The 18,682-nt window shown below is 41.3% G+C and overlaps 1 protein-coding gene across 1 annotated transcript in view; it reads right to left on the bottom strand.

Annotated features, from left to right (window-relative positions):
• mcmdc2 (minichromosome maintenance domain containing 2) overlaps positions 1-18,682 on the bottom strand; it is a 67,471-nt gene that overhangs the window by 9,700 nt on the left and 39,089 nt on the right. Inside the window, exons 8-10 of the mRNA XM_063053499.1 lie at positions 15,103-15,340; positions 1,827-2,032; positions 1,576-1,742 (exon numbers count right to left, since the gene is read on the bottom strand). Coding sequence (XP_062909569.1) covers positions 1,576-1,742; positions 1,827-2,032; positions 15,103-15,340 — 611 coding nt within the window. The remainder of the gene's footprint in view (positions 1-1,575; positions 1,743-1,826; positions 2,033-15,102; positions 15,341-18,682) is intronic.

The raw sequence follows: 18,682 nt of genomic DNA, 5'->3' as shown, positions 1-18,682 counted from the left end.
GTCAAGGATGTGGTTTCAAGGTACTTAAAGGCACATGATAAAATAAACCAAAGTTGCCATTGTTTCCTTAAGTGAAAATCTTACCTGACAAATCTGTTGGAATTCTTTGAAGGAATAACCAGCAGGATAGACAAAGAAGAATCGGTGGAAGTTGTGTAATTGGATTTTCAGAAGGCCTTTGACAACATGCCGCACATGAGGCTGCTTAACAAGTTAAGGGCCCATTGTATTACAGGAATGATACTAACATGGTTAGAGCATTGGCTGATTGGCAGAAGCCAAAGAGTGGGAACAAAGGGGGCCTTTTCAGGTTGGCTGACTAGTAGTGTTCTACAAGGGACTGTGTTGGAACCACTTCTTTTTATGTTATATGTCAATGATTTGTATGACAGAATTGATGGCTTTGGGGCCCAAGCTTGCGATGATACAAAGGTAGGTGAGGGCAGGTCACGTTGAGGAAGCAGGGAGGCCACAGAAGAACTAAGACAGATTAGGAGAATGGGCAAATAAGTGATAGATGGAATATATTGTCAGGAAGTGTATGGTCATGTGCTTTGGTCGACGATTAAAAGTGTAGACTATTTTCTAAATGGAGAGAATTTGGGTGTCTGTCTTTGTGTAGGATCCTTAAAGGTAATTTGCAGGTTGAGTTGGGGGTGAGGAAAGCAAAGTTAGAATTCATTTTGAGAGGACTAGAATATAAAAGTAAGGATGTAATATTGAGGCTTTATAAGGCACAGGTAGGGCATCTTTGGAGTATTGTGAGCAGTTTTGGGCCCCTTATCTAAGAAAGGATGTGCTGACATTGGAGAGGGTTCAGAGGAGGTTCACGAGAATGATTTTGGGAAGGAAAGGCTTATCATATGAGGAGTTTTTAATGGCTCTAGGCCTGTACTCACTGGAATTCAGAAAAATGAGGGGGTATCTCATTGAAACTTATTGGATGTTGTAAGATCAAGTGGATGTGGAGAGGACATTTCCTATGGTGGGGGTATTCTAGGACCAGACAGCACAGCCTCAGAATAGAGGGATGTCCATTTAGAATGGAGATGAGGAGGAATTTCTTTAGCCAGAGAGTGGTGAATCTGTGGAAGTCGTTGCCACATGCAGCTGTGGAGGCCAGGTTACTGGGTATATTTAAGGCAGAATTTGATAGGTTCTTGATTAGTTAGGGCATGGAGGCAGGAGATAGGGCTGAGAGGGAAATGGATCAGTTGTGATGAAATGATGGAACAGAACTGAAGGGCCAAATGGCCCAATTCTGCTCCTATATCTTATGGTCTTGTAACAAACACTTTTACCTTACAGTAAACAACTCCCCCTTTCTCTCCTGACTTTAATTATATCAGACAATCCTTTATACTTTCTTATTTTCTTTTGTCTGCTAAAATATGTTTACCCCCATATATGTCTAGTACTTCTGTCATAGATATTGCCTAAACATTTACTAATTTTTATTTAGTTTTGAGTGTGTATGTCTGCAAATCTTTTTAAATTTAAGAGCTCAATATTTTCAACTTACCTTTTTAAAAAGTCATGTCTTCTTGAATGGAAATTATAAAACCTTTGTCTTACCACTGCCCCGATTACAGCATCTTCTTGCTGGCCAGCTTTCTTTGGCTGTGTGTTAACATCAACGAAAGTCCAGAAATTACACTTAATTGGGAAGGCCATCTGCTGATCAACATCTTCTCCAAACTTTTTTCCAGGAATAAATACTGTGATATTCCTAGTCTCCAAAACTAACACACATGAAATGGAAGAATTAAGGATGCAAGATTCTCTTAAGTATTAGCTGTATACTGGTGATAAAGTATACACAATACCTGTTTGAAGTAAATTAAATGCCTCTTTTCTGAGAGAAAGAAGTTCTCCGATATGGCAGATACCCCCCTTAGCCAGGAGTGCAGACCCGGCCTGAACTTTAGCAGTGCCAGTTCCATGTTCATCTTTGGACACGGTTGCAAAAATTTCATATGAATGCAAATGTCGCACTCCAGAAGGCACAAAGCTCAGACTATGTATTAAAAGCCTACAGAAAAATACAGAAATATTCATGAAAACAGCTGAAAGCCTATTCAGGAGGGAATTTGATCCTAGACAACTTAGAAATCGCACACACACAACTTTCAGAAGGGGCTGTTACAAAAATACAAGCTATCCTTTTCCCAGTCATGATTACTAAATTTATAAGCAACATTAGAGTTATTAACGTTAATTGGTTTACAGTTCTTACTATTCATAAGACCATTGCTTCTCCTCTACCATAGTTGACAAAGTTCTCAGCAGAATAATTCTCCATAATTTCTGCCATTTTCATCAATATTCTACCAACAGACACATTTTCCCCTCCCCTTTTCCTTCCTGATTCCCAGATTTTGTCTTATGGTCTATTTGCCCTTCCATTTCCACTAACAATATTTGAAGACACTGAACCAAGCAAATGTAGGAAAATCATCAACGGGGACGGGAAAGATTCCAGAGGATTGGAGGGTTGCAGATGTTGTTCCCTTATTTGAGAAGGGGAGCAGAGATAGCCCAGTAAATTATAGACAAGTGAGTCTTACTTCAGTGGTTGGTAAGTTGATGGAGAAGATCCTGAGAGGCAGGATTTATGAACATTTGGAGAGGCGTAATATAATTAGGAATAGTCAGCATGGCTTTGTCAAAGGCAAGTCATGCCTTACAAGCCTGATTGAATTTTTTCAGGATGTGACTAAACACATTGATGAAGGTAGAGCAGTAGATATAGTGTGTATGGATTTCAGCAAGGCATTTGATACGGTACCCCTTGCAAGGCTTATTGAGAAAGTAAGGAGGTATGGAATCCAAGGAGATCTTGCTTTGTGGATACAAAATTGGCTTGCCGACAGAAGGCAAAGAGTGGCTGTAGATGTGTCATATTCTGCATGCAGATCGGTGACCAGTGGTGTGCCTCAGGGATCTGTTCTGGGACCCCTTCTCTTTGTGATTTTTATAAATGACCTGGATGTGAAAGTGGAGGGATGGGTTAGTAAATTTGCTGATGACACAAAGGTTGGGGGTGTTGTGGATAGTGTGGAGAGCTATCAGAGGTTACAGCGGGACATTGATAGGATGCAAAACTGGACTGAGAAGTGGCAACTGGAATTCAGCCCAGATAAGTGGGAGGTGGTTCATTTTGGTAGGTCCAAATATGATGGCAGAATATAGTATTAATGGTAAGACTCTGGGTAGTGTGGAGGATCAGAGGGATCTTGGGGTCTGAGTCCATAGGACACCTAAAGCTGCTGCGCAGGTTGACTGTGTGGTTAAGAAGGCATACGGTGCATTGGCCTTCATCCACCGTGGAATTGAGTTTAGGAGCCGAGAGGTAATGTTACAGTTTTATAGGATCCTGGTCAGACCCCACTTGGAGTACTGTGCTCAGTTCTGGTCACCTCACTACAGGAAGGATGTGGAAACTATTGAAAGGGTGCAGAGGAGATTTGCAAGGATGTTGCCTGGATTGGGGAGCATGCCCTATGAGAATAGGTTGAGTGAACTTGGCCTTTTCTCCTTGGAGCGACAGAGGATGAGAGGTAACCTGATAGAGGTGTATAAAATAATGAGAGGCATTGATCGTGTGTGTCGTCAGAGGCTTTTTCCCAGGACTGAAATGGTTAACAGGAGAGGGCACAGTTTTAAGGTGCTGGGAAGTAGGTACAGAGGAGATGTCAGGGGTAAGTTTTTTTTGCACAGAGAGCGGTGACTGCGTGGAATGGGCTGCTGGCGACGGTGGTGCAGGCATATATGATAGGGTCCTTTAAGAGACTCCTGTATAGGTACATGGAGCTTAGAAAAATAGAGGGCTATGGGTAACCTTGGGTAATTTATGAAATAAGTACATGTTCAGCACAGCATTGTGGGCTGAAGGGTCTGTATTGTGCTGCAGGTTTTCTATGTTTCTGAAAGCAACATCTACTTTTTTACCTACCATCCACAAACCCAAACACACCTTGCGGATGAGATAAAAATACACTTTCACTTCAGTCAGTATTGCATGCTGTATTGTCTCTACACTGGAGAAAATAAGTGCAACTTTGGTAACCCCTTTGCAGAATACCTCAATTCAGTCTACACAAATAACACTGAGCTTCTGTTTAATTGCGCATCCCACTCCATCTTTGCCTTTAGTTTCTTTCAGTGTTGCAATGAAGCCCAAAGTAGACAAACCTGCAGATGCTGGAAATCCAAGCAACACACACAATATGCTGGAGGAACTCAAGAGGCTAGGCAGCATCTATGGAAAAGAGTACAGTCAACATTTGGGGCCGTGACTCTGCAGCAGGACTGGAGAAAAAAAGATGAAGGGTAGAGTTAAAAGGTGGTGGGGGGGGAGGGAGAAACACAAGGTGATAGGTGACACTGGGAGGGGGAGGAGTGAAGTAAAGAGCTGGGAAGTTGATTGGTGAAAGAGATACAGAGTTGGAGAAGGGGGAATCTCATAAGGTTCGTCCATCGTCATCGATGAAGACCTCGACACCATTAGTACTTTTTACAAGGACGAGTTGCTAGCTCGACACTCAACCTGGCACAGATGGAAAGCATGCCCAGGAGCGGCTTAACTAGATTCGAACTCGGGAACCTTCGCTCCCGGAGTCCGGCGCTGATGTCACTGTGCCACCAGCCGGTGATGGTGTCGAGACTAGCGCTTGATTTGGATTTAAGTGAGGGAGAGTTGCGCAGCGTCAGCCTCACTCTCTTCCCAGTTCCCATCTGGATCCAGTGGCAAGACGAGTCGAGATAGCTGGAGATGGGACTAGGCGCAGTGGATGACCAGGATGTCAACTGTGTCTTGTCCTGCTCTATACATTCCACGATGCTTGCAGAGACCGCCTTCTTGACCGTTGGAACTAAAGAGCTGGGAAGTTGATTGGTTTAAGAGATACAGAGCTGGAGAAGGGGGAATCTAATCGGAGAGGACATGAAGGAAAGAAAAGGGGGGAGGAGTACCAGAGGGAGGTGATGGGCAGGCTAGGAGATAAGGTGAGAGAGGAAAAAGAGGATGGGGAATGGTGAAGGAGGGGGGCATTACTGGAAGTTTGAGAAATCCATGTTCATGCCATCCAATTGGAGGCTACCCATCCCTTTTACTGGTCTCGGCCCAAAATGTGCCTGGCCTGCTGAATTCCTCCTGCATTTTGTGTGTGTTGCCTAAAGTAACCAGTTCATATTTCATCTTGGCATGTTGCAGTGCATTAATTTCAGATAATTTCAGCCTTTCCTGCTTTTAACTGACATATTCTGATGTAAAACTATCCATTTTAACTCAGTTTCTATCTCTCTCTGCAAATGATGCTGGATCTACTGGGTATTTTCAGCATTCTTTTTCATTTCAGATTTCCAGCAACAATCTTTGACAGGTGCAACATGATCTGTTAATTTTGATTCTCCTGGACTTCCCTCAGTAACCTATTAACTAGATGGCTCCAAAAGTTTTGCTCCCCCTCCCTGATGATACCGTCTTTTCACAGCTCCCATCGGGCAGGAGATACAGAAGCCTGAGGTCCAACACTACAGACCTAGGTTCAAGAACGGCTATTTTCTTTCAACCATCCTGTTTCTAAATCATCCAGCAAAACCCTTACCACTAGTTTAGCAACATTTTGATCATCTTGCAGTAAAATGGACTTTTTGTTCCAATTGTGTTTCTTGTAAAACTTGTGTATAATTTGTGATTAACTTATGTTTGCTCTTGAGAATGATGCTTATTTGATACTGTGTACCTGTGATGCTGGTGCAAGTGGTTTTTCATTTCACCTGTGCCTACGCGTACTTGTGCATTTGACAATGAACACAACTTAAACTTCAGTCACTGGCCAGAATGCTACTCAACCTGCAGAGTATTTCAGCACTACCACTTTTTATATCAATCAAAAGCAATCTTATCTCAAGAGAATCTGTATGGGAGCAAAATTGACTGAAAGCAGAGCTTTGCCTAATTTAAAATAAAAGAGTTCACAAATATTTATACCAATTTGAGGTTTCTCATAACTTTTTTGTACTTCCTTGCAGAGTTTAAACACTGAAATAGGATATTTTGCCCAACAGATCTATAGGTCTCAATTTAACTTCTTCCATTCAACTTTAACGCCATCAGCGTATTTTTTCTATTCTGATCGCTACCTTGCAAGATTCCGCTCAACCATTGTTCATGATGGACACAAATTTTGTTTTCAGACAGTTTTCATTCTCAAGTAACAGTTTTGTTTAGTTGCTTCTTGCAGTAGTATCCAAATTTCTGGCAAACAAATCATTTGTTGCCTTGTGAAGTTATCTATATCAGACTCCTAATAGCTTTTATAGTAGCCTGGAATGAATCATGCAATGGTAATAAGGTGAATTATTTTTAAAAAAATCTGCTGGAGAAACTCAACGTCCGACATGGAGGGATATAGTCAATGTTTTGATTCCCAACTGCAAACCTTCCCTCTGCCCATCCTCCCTTAATCTATTTCAGTCCACCTATCACCTACCAGCCCTGCTTCGCCTTTTCCCTTTATACTGGCTACGCTCTCTGTCGTGACATAGAGTCTCAACCTGAAATTCCTTTCTCCCACACAGATGCTGCTCGACTTGCTGAGATCCTCCAGAAGTTTCTTTGCTGCAGATTCCAGCATTTGGAGTATCAAGGATCACCACGCTAATACGCTGTTTTAAAACCAAACTTAACCTTGGTTTCAACTTATCATCAACTTCCCATGGGTTTATACCAATAATACTGAACAATGAGAAGCTCGCAAGTTTGAACTTGTTAATGCTCCATTTGAATAAATAATCATTCATTGCAACTTATGGCTCAAATTCTTTTGGCAAATATTTGGCAGGGAGTTATTGTATGGAAACAGCTTTATTTTTCAGTTTGTGAATTTTCAAACTGACACGGCTGGGACTGAAGAGCACTGGAGTTCTGTCTTCACTGCACACTAAAAGAAGTCCATAACCAGCAGCAGTGATGTACTGTGGTGCAAACAGTAAGAGGACACAAACGAGCTTCATAAGAGGGAGATGCAAAGGAAAGAAAGCATAACCAAAGGATTTACAAAGGCTCACCGACCTTCACTTCCAGAAAAGCAATAGACCTGAGGCTGTAGCTATCATATCAGGTAGAGAAATTCGAGTTCTTCAGTCTCCTGGGAGGAAACCTGCTAATCAGGTAATACCACTGATTAGCATTGACCTTTTTTTTGCCTGATTCCTTCTGGGGTCTGCCTGAACTATTAAGTGTCTTGTAATCTGCTGTGCATAAATACATAAGGCACGAGGCTGCCAGATTGTTTGCCAGGATTGTGTTATATGAACTTCCCATAACAACAGCCAAAATATGTAGGGAATTAGATTTGTCTGTCAAGCATCCTTCCTATCAGTTTAGCGTGTTTCTGAATATGGCCTCATTGGTTTTCTAAATCACAAGGAATATTTATCCTACAATATGTGGCTGTTATGGAGCCACAGACATTCACTGATGGTCTGTGCCTGGAAATGGTTGTTAAAAATTCATATTTCAAAGATCCAATATCCAGCATCTTGATATTCCAGGATGTAGATGAGGGAGAACTCACAGAAGACATAGGACATGGAATTCCAGCTTGATTCATAGTACCAACAGTGTCACCACATTGAAGTAGTAGGGTAAAATAATATGAAGGAGGATACCAGTATTTTTTTCAGGTAGACAAAGAGTAGAAAAGATGCAAGAGTGGACACTGGACACTGCTGAAAAACAAAACTCGAGAACTAGTAATGGGAAACAAGAAATGGCAGATGAACTGAATAAGTATTTTGTGTCAGTCTTTGCTGTGGAAGACACCAGCAACATGCCAGAAATTTAAATGTGTTAGGAGGTCACTATTACTGTCAGAGGGTACTTGGCAAGCTGAATGGTCTGACATTGGATAAGTCAAAGAGACTTCACCCCAAGGTTTTGAAAGAGGCATTAGTAGTGATCTTTCAAGACTCACTAGAGTCAGAAATGGTCCCAGAAGACTGAAAAATCAGAAATGTCACTGCACTCTTTAAGAAGGGAGGGAGGCAAAAGACAGGAAATTACAGACTGGTTAGCCTGACTTCAGTGGTTGGTAAGATTTCAAAGTTCATGAATAAGAATGACGTTTCAAAATACTTGGAAGCACATGACAAAATAGAGCAAAGTCAGTATGGTATGGTATCTGTTGAATTTCTTTGAGGAAGTAACAGGTAGGATAGACAAAGAAGAGTCAGTCGATGTTGTATACTTGAATTTACAGAAGGCCTTTTATGAAGTGTTGCACATGAGGATGCTAAGCAAGATATGAGCCCATAATGTTCCAGCAAAAATACTAGTATGGTTAGAAGATTAGCTGACTAGTAGAAGGCAAAGAAAGAGTCGGAGTGAAGTGGGCTGTTTTTGGTTGGCAGTGGTAGTATTCCACTGGGGTCTGTGCTGAGTCTGCTGCTTTTCATGTTAATGATCTGGATGATGGACAGCTATATGGCCAAGTTTGTAGATAATTCAAAGACAGGTGGAGGGGCTAGTATTGAGGAACCAGGGATTCCCTAAAGGATAACTTGCAGGTTTAGTCAGTACTAAAGGCGGCAAATACAAAGTTCGAAAATAGCTAGAATATAAAAGCAAAAAAAAAGGATGTAATACCGAGGCTTTATAATGCATTGGTCAGACCACATTTGGAGTATTGTTAACAGTTTCAGGCTCCATATCTAAGGAAGGACATGTTGCCATTGGAGAGAGTCCAGAGGTTTATGTGTGTGATCTCGGGGATGAAAGAGCATGTGTTGGCTCTGGGCCTATACTCGATAGAGTTTAGAAGAAAGAGGGGAAACAATAAAACCTACCAAGTATTGAAAGGATTAGATAGAGTGATAGACTCGATAGAAGGTTCTTTGAGGTTGTCATAGCCAGGGGGTAGTGGGGACAAGCTCCCACTGCCTATTAAATGCTCCCAATGGCATGTGTCTCTGACAACCCAATCCAGCTCCTGGCCTTCACGTGTGGCTTAGCTACAAAGTCCATTGGAAGCATTTCTACTGACAGGAGAAGGGACAAAGGCTGGTTACTGGTGCTTTAAAACCAGTCGCTTTTGGCAGTTGGGGTTCATCAGCCATGGTTGGCAGCTGATCGAGAAGGAAAACTCTGATCTCAAACCTCCACTGCCTTGTGTCTACACCCCTCATGGGGAAGGCTCTGGGAGTAAACCTCGAGGAAAAAATTCAGAGCTGGAGTAAGAGTCCTACATTGAGTTCAATGCTAAGTGGCAACTTCTGTGACGTCGCTGGTGCCTAACTGTATCAGTTTCTGCCATTCCTCCAGATTCATCAGCTCGTGCAAAGGGGAAGCCTGTTACATGGAGGACAGCTTGCTCTCCATATTGTACTGGCTTGGCTTGCGTGTAATGTAGGCAGCTAGGACTCAATATCCATGTTCGACCTCCACCAGCAGAAGGCGTCAGATAGAACGGACGTAAAGAGGGTGTTTCTAATACTCAGAGGCACAGCCTCAGATAGAACTGAGATGAGGAAGAATTCCTTCAGCTAGAGTGCAGTGAATCTGGAGTTCATTGCCACAGATGGCTGTACAGGCCAAGTCATTGGGTACATTTAAAACAGAGGTTGATCAATTCTTGATTAGCAAGGGTGTAAGTACAGTACAATAGATTGAGAGGGAATATAAATCAGCCATGATCAAATGGTCCAAATGACCTAGTTCTGCTCCCATGTCTTGGGGTCATTAGGATTAATTCTAATGATAAACTTAAGTTCTAAAAAAAAAAGTTGATGTTAGTGGATTCAGAATTGCCTTGCCTGCAGAAGGCAGAGGGTCGTGTTTGAGGGAGTACATTCAGATTGGATGATTGTTTGACTAGTGGTGTCCCACAAGGATCGGTTCTGGGACCTCTACTTTTCGTTATTTTTATTAATGACCTGGATGTGGGGGTAGAAGGATGGGTTGGCAAGTTTGCAGATGACACAAAGGTTGGTGGTGTTGTAGATAGTGTAGAGGATTGTCGAAGATTGCAGAGAGACATTGATAGGATGCAGAAGTAGGTTGAGAAGTGGCAGATGGCGTTCAACCCAGAGAAGTGTGAGGTAGTACACTTTGGAAGGACGAACTCCAAGGCAGAGTACAAAGTAAATGGCAGGATACTTGGTAGTGTGGAGGAGCAGAGGGATCTGGGAGTACATGTCCACAGATCCCTGAAAGTTGCCTCACAGGTAGATAGGGTAGTTAAGAAAGCTTATGGGGTGTTAGCCTTCATAAGTCGAGGGATAGAGTAAGAGTTGCGATGTAATGGTGCAGCTCTATAAAACTCTGGTTAGGCCACACTTGGAGTACTGTGTCCAGTTCTGGTTGCCTCATTATAGGAAGGATGTGGAAGCATTGGAAAGAGTACAGAGAAGATTTACCAGGATGCTGCCTAGTTTAGAGAGTATGGATTATGATCAGAGATTAAGGGAGCTAGGGCTTTACTCTTTGGGAGGAGGATGAGAGGAGACATGATAGAGGTGTACAAGATATTAAGAGGAATAGATAGAGTGGATAGCCAGCGCCTCTTCCCCAGGGTACCACTGCTCAATACAAGAGGACATGGCTTTAAGGTAAGGGGTGGGAAGTTCAAGGGGGATATTAGAGGAAGGTTTTTTACTCAGAGAGTGGTTGGTGCGTGGAATGCACTGCCTGAGTCAGTGGTGGAGGCAGATACACCAGTGAAATTTAAGAGACTGATAGGTATATAGAGGAATTTAAGGTGGGGGGGCGTTATATGGGAGGCAGGGTTTGAGGGTCAGCACAACATTGTGGGCTGAAGGGCCTGTACTGTGCTGTACTATTCTATGTTCTAAGTAGATTAAATTTATGAATTATAAAGTACAATATATTGGGAAGCAATAGAAAATTTAGCAAGGGTATTACAAAACTATTAGTAATTAATGCTATGCCAATAACAATGTGATTAAAATGAAAGATGACCTAGCAAAATGAAGCTTCCATAAAAGTTAAACAGTTTACTTTCAAGTAAATGTGATGCAGTAGGATATGTTGAGATCTACTGCTTGGAAACCAAATACTCTAGGATAAATTTTGTATATGGATAGGGAAATTGTGAAAGCAGCTAATATGAGTGCAAGCAAAAGAACAGATTTTAAGCCTCCTGAAAATACTGGAAGAGATTCCTGAAAGCAAAGTAAGACTATATGAAAATAAAAAAGGAAAATGCTGGGAATCAAGCAGCATCTAAGCAGGAACAAAGCTAAGTGAAAGGTCAGTGGCTGTTCATTAGAACTGCAGAACTTGTTCAGGTAGCATAGCAGTTAGCACAATGCTATTACAACTTAGGGCAATGGAGCTAGGAGTTCATTCCAGTGTCCTCTGGAAGAAAGTTTGTACATTCCTCGTGTGTGTTTCCCCCAGGTGCTCTGCTTTCCTCCCATAGTCCAAAAACGCTAGTAGGTTAACTGGTCATTGTAAATCGACCTGTGATTAGGCTAGGACTAAATAAGTGGGTGTCTGGGTGGTGCAGTGCATTTGGCCAGAAGGGCCTGTTACATACTGTAGCTTTAAATAAAATTTAAAAAAAGAACTCCTAGAAGGAAATTGACAGCAATAGTAATCCAACAGCAGATGCAAAACACTAAAAGTGTCAGAGATACTCAGCATTTCAAGCAGTACTGTATCCATAAGGATAGAAACAGAATTAAAAATTTCAGGTTAATGACTTGAAAACCAACACCAAGCTGAGACGTTTCTTCCATATAAACGATGCCACCAAGATTAATTAATGAAACTTGATCTGTTTTTATTTTAGACCATATGACAGGAGCAGAACTAGGCCATTCAGTCTGCTTCACCATTCCATCATGGCTGATCCCAGATCCCAATGAACCCCGTACACCTGCCTTCTCACCATAACCAATCGGGAAACTATCAACTTCTGTATTATTTTAGATCCGCAACATTTTAAAACAACAGAAATTATAATGGGAAATGAGGAAAAAGTAAAACAAAAATACTATTTTATGCGACGCACACAAAATGCTGGAGGAACTCAGCAGGTCAGGCAGCATCTATGGAAATTAATAAACTGCTGATGCTTCGGGCTAAAACACTTCTTCAGGACTGGAAAGGAAGAGGGAAGATGCCAGCATAAAAAGTGGGGGGGGGGCAGCGGGGAGGAGGATAACTAGAAGGTGACAGGTGAAGCCAGGTGGGTAGGGAAGGTAAAAGGGCTGGAGAGGAAGGAATCTGATAGGAAAGGAGAATGAACCATAGAAGGGAAGAAGGAGGGGACTTGGGGGGGGGAATGATAGACAGGTAAGAGGTCAAAATGGGGACTAGAAGAAGAGGGAAGGGAGAGGATTTTTCTAAAGTGGAAGGACAAATCAATATTCATGCCATCAGATAGGAGGTTATCCAGACAGGATATAGGTGTTGCTCCTCCACACCGAAGGTGGCCCAAGAGACCAACATGTTGGAATGGGAATTGGAATTAAAATGACTGGCCACCAAGAAGTTCTGCTTTTGGCAGATGAAGTGGAGGTGCTTGATGATGTGGTTCACCAATTTACAACAGGTCTCACCAGTGTAGAGGAGGTTGCATCAAGAGCACCAGACACAATAGACAAGCCCAACAGATTTGCAGGTGGAGAGCAGCCTCACCTGATAGGATTGCCTGCAGCCCTGAATGGAGGTGAATGGGCAGGTGTAGCACTTTGGCTGCCTGCAGTAATATGCCAGGAGGGAGATTAGTGGGGAGGAATGAATGGACAATGGAATCACAGAGGGAATGATCCCTACAGAAAGCGGGGGTGGGGGGTGGGGGGGGTAAAGATATACTTGATGGGAGGATCCCTTTGGAAATACCAGAAGTTGTGGAGAATGATTTGGATGTGGAGGCTCATGGGGTGGTAGGTAAGGACAAGAGGATCTCTCACTGTTAAGATGGCAGGAAAATGGGGTGAGTGCTGATGTTTGGGAAATAGAGGAGATGTGGGAGAGGGCAGCATCAATGTTGGAGGAAGGGAAAACCCGTTCTTTGAAGGAGGAGGACATCTCTGATGTTTTGGAAAAGAAAACCACATCCTAGGAACAGATATAGTGGACACGAAGGAACTGAGAAAAGGGAATAGCATTTTTACAGGAGATAGGGTGGGAAGAGGTATAGTCAAACATAACCGTGAGAATTGGTAGGTTTATAAAAGATTTTGGTTGACAGTTTGTCTGCAGTGATGGAGACAGAGAGATCGAAAAAGGGGAGGGAGGTGTCAGAAATGGATCAAGTGAACTTAAGGACAGGGTGGAAGTTAGAGGCAAAGTTGATGAAATTGATGAACTCAGCATAGGAGCTGAGCTCACCAATACCGTTTTATGCCTGTATCTATAATAGAAGACAGAAATATAGTCTGGAAATAGCAGGGATCCAATATGTTTTAGGTGTATAATCAAAAGGATGGATGAAGTGGAACAAGTAGATATATTTGGTATAGAAATAGTTTGTTTAGATACCATACAATAGATTATCAACAAAATTTGGAGATTATAGCAATATACTACTTTGGATTTAGAATTAGTTATCAAAAGACTAAAATGGGAATATGGACATTATTTAATTGATAATGCAATATAACAAGGGAAGTGTGGCGCATCAGTGCTTGGATTTCAACTATTTACAGTCTGTAAAAAGACAGCATCAGGTTTTCAGGAAAATTAGTCAGAAAAATAAGTTGATGACTCAGCAGAGGCTACAAGAAGAATTTATTTGCAGAAAACATGACGTGTAAATGACCAGAGATGGTCGAAGTACTAAGTTCTGAAGTTGCCTCTTAGCAAAAAAAATATAGGTAACTACGTAAGTTTGGCAATTAGTTTCAAAACTCAAGGACTTGGAGCTGAAGTTATAGCCATTCATAGTAGTTATAGCCATTCATATATTTGAATATAAAATCAAATATATTCAAGTGCCTAGAAATGGAGGAGCACTAATATCACCAAACATCATTGGATTGCCAGAAATGAGAGATAATAGGGGATGAGGGATCTCAAAACAAGTGTGTATTTTCTAACTGGGATGTTGATTATTTGGAAGTTGACATAGATTAATGAGCTCAGTACTGGTGAGAGATGGGACCTGGTATGAGTTACAGCACAAGCAGCAGAGAAAATTAGAAAAATGTGTGGTATTTCAAAGCTTGGGAGGAGGAGGAGTTTGGGTCTATCAGTAAGGAAATCTGTAGTGCAAGGCATTGAAAGAAAAACAATTGGAGTACTATGTACTGTTTTTGTCTCCTTGCCCTTGGAACTACATTTGCTAAGATGCAACACAATCAATGTTTCTGAAATGTGTTAAGGAGAGACTCAGAATGGGCCTTTATTATCTGAGGTATAGAAAATGAAGAGGTGGCCTCACTGAAATTTATCCAATTTCCTGGGCTTAACGGCTTAAGAAAAAGTTTGACATTTACCTCTTCTTGTCCATTCCAACATTCAGTAAGGTCATAGCTGATCTCTTACCTCAACTCCATTTTCATGCACTGAACCTTGATTCCCTTAAAATTTAAAAAAAACTGTGGAACCTGACTAACTGAGTATCTTGAGTACTAAAGGCTCCTTGGCAAAGAATTCTAAATATTTGCGACCTTCTGGCTTAAGAAATTTCCGCATGTTCTTATTCGCTGACTCCTCATATTGAGATGGTTCCAGGGAAAACATTAACCCTTTTTGCCTTTAAAAATGCTGTGTCTTTCAATGAGGGTATGACTCATTCTAAACAGAAGAAAATAAATACTCAATTTACATAATCTCTCTTTGCACGACCAGTACAGCTTCCCAGGAAACAATCTGATAAATTTAAACTCCACTCCCACTTTTGCGATGTAGGGAAACCAGACCAGTACACGGTATTTTCAGATTCGTTCTTACCAAGGCTCTATATTATTGGAGCAAGATATTTCTATGTTTTCATTCTTCTTTTGCAATAAAGCTTAATAAAGCTGTTTGTCATCCTAACAGTTCATGTACCTGCATGTTATTGTAACTTTAAGTGAGGACACCCTCTTGAATGTAAAGACTGTATAAGTTAAAGAACACTGTACCTGTTCACTGTTACTGGATCACTTGTGGCAATTAGAAGATCTAAGTGTTCAATGGATTTCTTTTTGTTACTGCAGGTCTGAACCAGACTCAGCAGCAGGCTGAATTTAAGGATGTTGTAAGTGCCTGGAGGGACAATCTGTGCAGCAAAGATATCAGCTAGAACAGCTGTAAATCTCCAGGGTGAAGACATCGTGATAGACAGTAGATATTTGAATTTGTCATTGATGAAAGGTTGATCTTTATAGGAACAATAAAAAAAAATTAGTTTTGTTACATTGGCATGTAAAACAAACATTTTTATACTGGTGTCAAGCCCACTTAAAGCGATTTAAATCAGTATGAAGCATGCCAAGTTTTCCTAACACTGCATTACAGCATTTCTGCCAGGGATACAGCATTCTCTCAGGTAACAAATTAATGTTGAAATTATGCTGTAAAGCAGAAACGAACAGTGTATGTCTGTGGACTGGCAAGGAGACAACATGGGATATTTCATGTTATTTTTAGCAAGTATAATCATAGCAAACAGCATGTGTCCTATGGTTACTGCTAGGCTCCACCTCAATGCAACGGTATCAAAATTAGAAACAAACTATTCAGTTCTTTTAGATCTTTAACAAACCCAACACCAATGTTCCCAGTGATAGGGTGGGGGTGGGGTAGAAGGATCTAGTGAATCATCAAGCCACAGAAGAAACTAAGTTTAAACTCTGATCTGTGCCACATTATCTGATCACAGATGTGCTGTAGTAGAAGTGCAGCTTGGTACGTAACAATGAAAGTGCTACAAAATAGTAAATACTGAAAGTACACAGATCATTGCAGAAACAGTTAATGTTTCCATTTCCTTGGCTCTTATTTTTACATGGTCTATCTCCAACTCTTTTCCCTTTTTGGACATTTCTGTCTTCATTTCAGTTAATATCGATTACAAGTCTACCGACTCCAACAGCTATCTGAATTATACTTCTTCAACACTAGCTCCACTGAATTCTTCCAATTTCTCCATTCCACAAATGTATCTCAAAAATGTCTTCTTTTCCGTTTAATCATTGATTTCTCTTCACCATAGTCAACAGAGCCCTTGACACGGTCACTCTATTTCCCACTCTTCTGACATTAGCCCTTTCCTTCAATTTAAAGCAAACATTAAATTCCACTGATATCACATTCTACCTCACCAACCTCAGCACTCGATGGATTCTCCTTCATAATTTCTATCTTCTTCAACCAAATTCCACCACCAGGAACGTCTTCTCCTTCTGCAATTGTAATTCTGGTCTGATGGTCCATCACCACCAACTATTTCCCTTCAGATTTGCTTTCCTGTGCAAATGCAGGAGATGCAACATGTGCTCTTTTACCTAAACTCTTCCCATAATCTAGGGGTCCAAAGAATGTTTCACTTGAGATTCATTCACTCTTCCTCGTGTCTAATGTATTTCACTAGATAATTAAAACATGTTCTCCTCTACATTGGGGGAGGGGGGAACAAATTCAAACTGGATGATAGTTTCGTGAGTACCTCCATTCAGTCCATAGAGGTCATCCTGATCATCCTGTTTTCTGATACTTCTATTTTACATCCCACTCTGATATCCATTGGCAGCTATTTGCAAGTGATCCACTGAGACTAATGCAAACTTGAGAAATAGTACTTAATCTTTCTTCTGGGAACTTCACAACCTTTGGAAATCAATACTGAAAATCACCTGAGAACCCCTTTTGCAGTAATTATTTAGTTTTGTAACATAATTTTTATGCCTTGCACTGTACTGCTGTCACAAAACAACAAGTTTCACTATAAATGTCAGTGATAATAAAGCTGATTTTGATTTCTTCCGCACTCCATCTTCAACTTAAAACCAATTCGTTTTCTCACTTTCCCAGTTCTGATAAACAGCCTTCAATATGAAACATTTAACTTTGATTTTCTTTCCACCAGTGCTGTCTGATCTGCTGAGTATTTCCAGCATTTCCTGGTCTCATATCAGATTTCCTGAATCTGTAGATTTTGATTTTCAGGCTTCAATGCAAGTTTAAAAAATCAGAATAGTATTCCAGCTGAATATCACCGGCATACATTGTGAAATTTGTGATTTTGCATCAGCAGTACATTGCAATACACAGTCATTAAATTCTATAAGTTACAGTAAGTATATATAAAAATAAATTAAACTAGTAGTGCAAAAAGAGGGAAAAATTGAGGAAGTGTTCAAGGGTTCATTGTCATCAGAAATCTGATGGCAGAGGGGAAGAAGCTGTTCCTAAAATGGTGAGTTTGTGTCTTCATGCTGCTATACTTCCTCCTTGCTGGTAGCAATGAGAAGAGGGCATGTCCTGAGTGATGGGGGTTCTCAATGATGGATGCCACCTTTTGGAGGCTTTCTGGATGCTGGGGGGACTGTCACCCATGATGGAGCTTGCTGGGTTTACAACTTCCTGCAGCTTTTTCTGATCCTGTGCAGTGGCCCCTCCACACTAGATAGTCATGCAATCAGTTAGAATGCTCTCCGAGGTACACCTTTAGAAATTTGCAAGTGTCTTTGGTGACATACAAAGTCTCTTCAAACTCCTAATTAAATATAGCTGCTGTCATGCCTTCCTTGTAATTGCATCAATATGATGGGCCCAGGACAGATCCTCAGAGACGTTGACACCTAGGAACTTGGAAACTGCTCACTCTTTCCACTTCTGATATCTCGATGAAGACCAGTGTGTGTTCCCTCAGCTTCCCCTTCCCAAAGTCCACAATCAATTCCTTGGTATTACTGACGTTTTGTGCAAGGTTGTTACTGTGACACCACCCAACCAGCTGATCTATCTCACTCCAGTACACCTCCTCGTCACCATCTGAAATTCTGCCAATAATAGTTGTGTCACCGGCAATATTTGAATAGATGACATTTAAGCTGTGCCTAGCCACACTGTCGTGTGTGTAGAGAGAGTAGAGCAGTGGGCTAAGCACACAACCTTGAGGTATACCAGTGCTGATTGTCAGTGAGGAGGAGATGTTATTTCCAAGCCACAAAGACTCTTGTCTCCCGGTGAGGAAGTCAAGGATCCATTTGCCTAGGGTGGAACAGAGGAGCTTGCTGATTAGAACTGAAATTGTTATCGCATTTTCAATATCAAGCTTTTCATTGTGGGACTTAGGACACATGGATGTTGTGAGAGAGGAAAAGGCAAATTGGAATTTTCTGTATCATCTTCCTTGTTCCACTTCTCACCTTATAGTTCCCGTTAATATTCTCAAATGAGTAACAGCCACTTCAGGAAAGCAGGGTGAGGAACCACTTCATAGCAAGGTGGTCAGGAAAGTTGGTAAAAAGACTCTGAGTAACAGTCAGAGGCTTACACATTTGTTTTGAACATAAATGTATGAAACGATTCATGTTTGCAATGATACATGAATGAGAAACTATTCTCTTTGGCATTTATATTGCAAGTAGGTGTTAAGGCACTCTGAGGAGACTGCAGCATCTTTAACAACAGGAATTCTGCAGATGCTGGAAATTCAAGCAACACACATCCAAGTTGCTGGTGAACGCAGCAGGCCAGGCAGCATCTCTAGGAAGA

This window comes from Mobula hypostoma, chromosome 1, assembly GCF_963921235.1.
Source record: "Mobula hypostoma chromosome 1, sMobHyp1.1, whole genome shotgun sequence".
NCBI lineage: Eukaryota > Metazoa > Chordata > Chondrichthyes > Myliobatiformes > Myliobatidae > Mobula > Mobula hypostoma.
The sequence above is the reverse complement of the archived record's forward strand: the minus strand, read 5'-3'. Positions and strand labels throughout refer to the sequence as shown.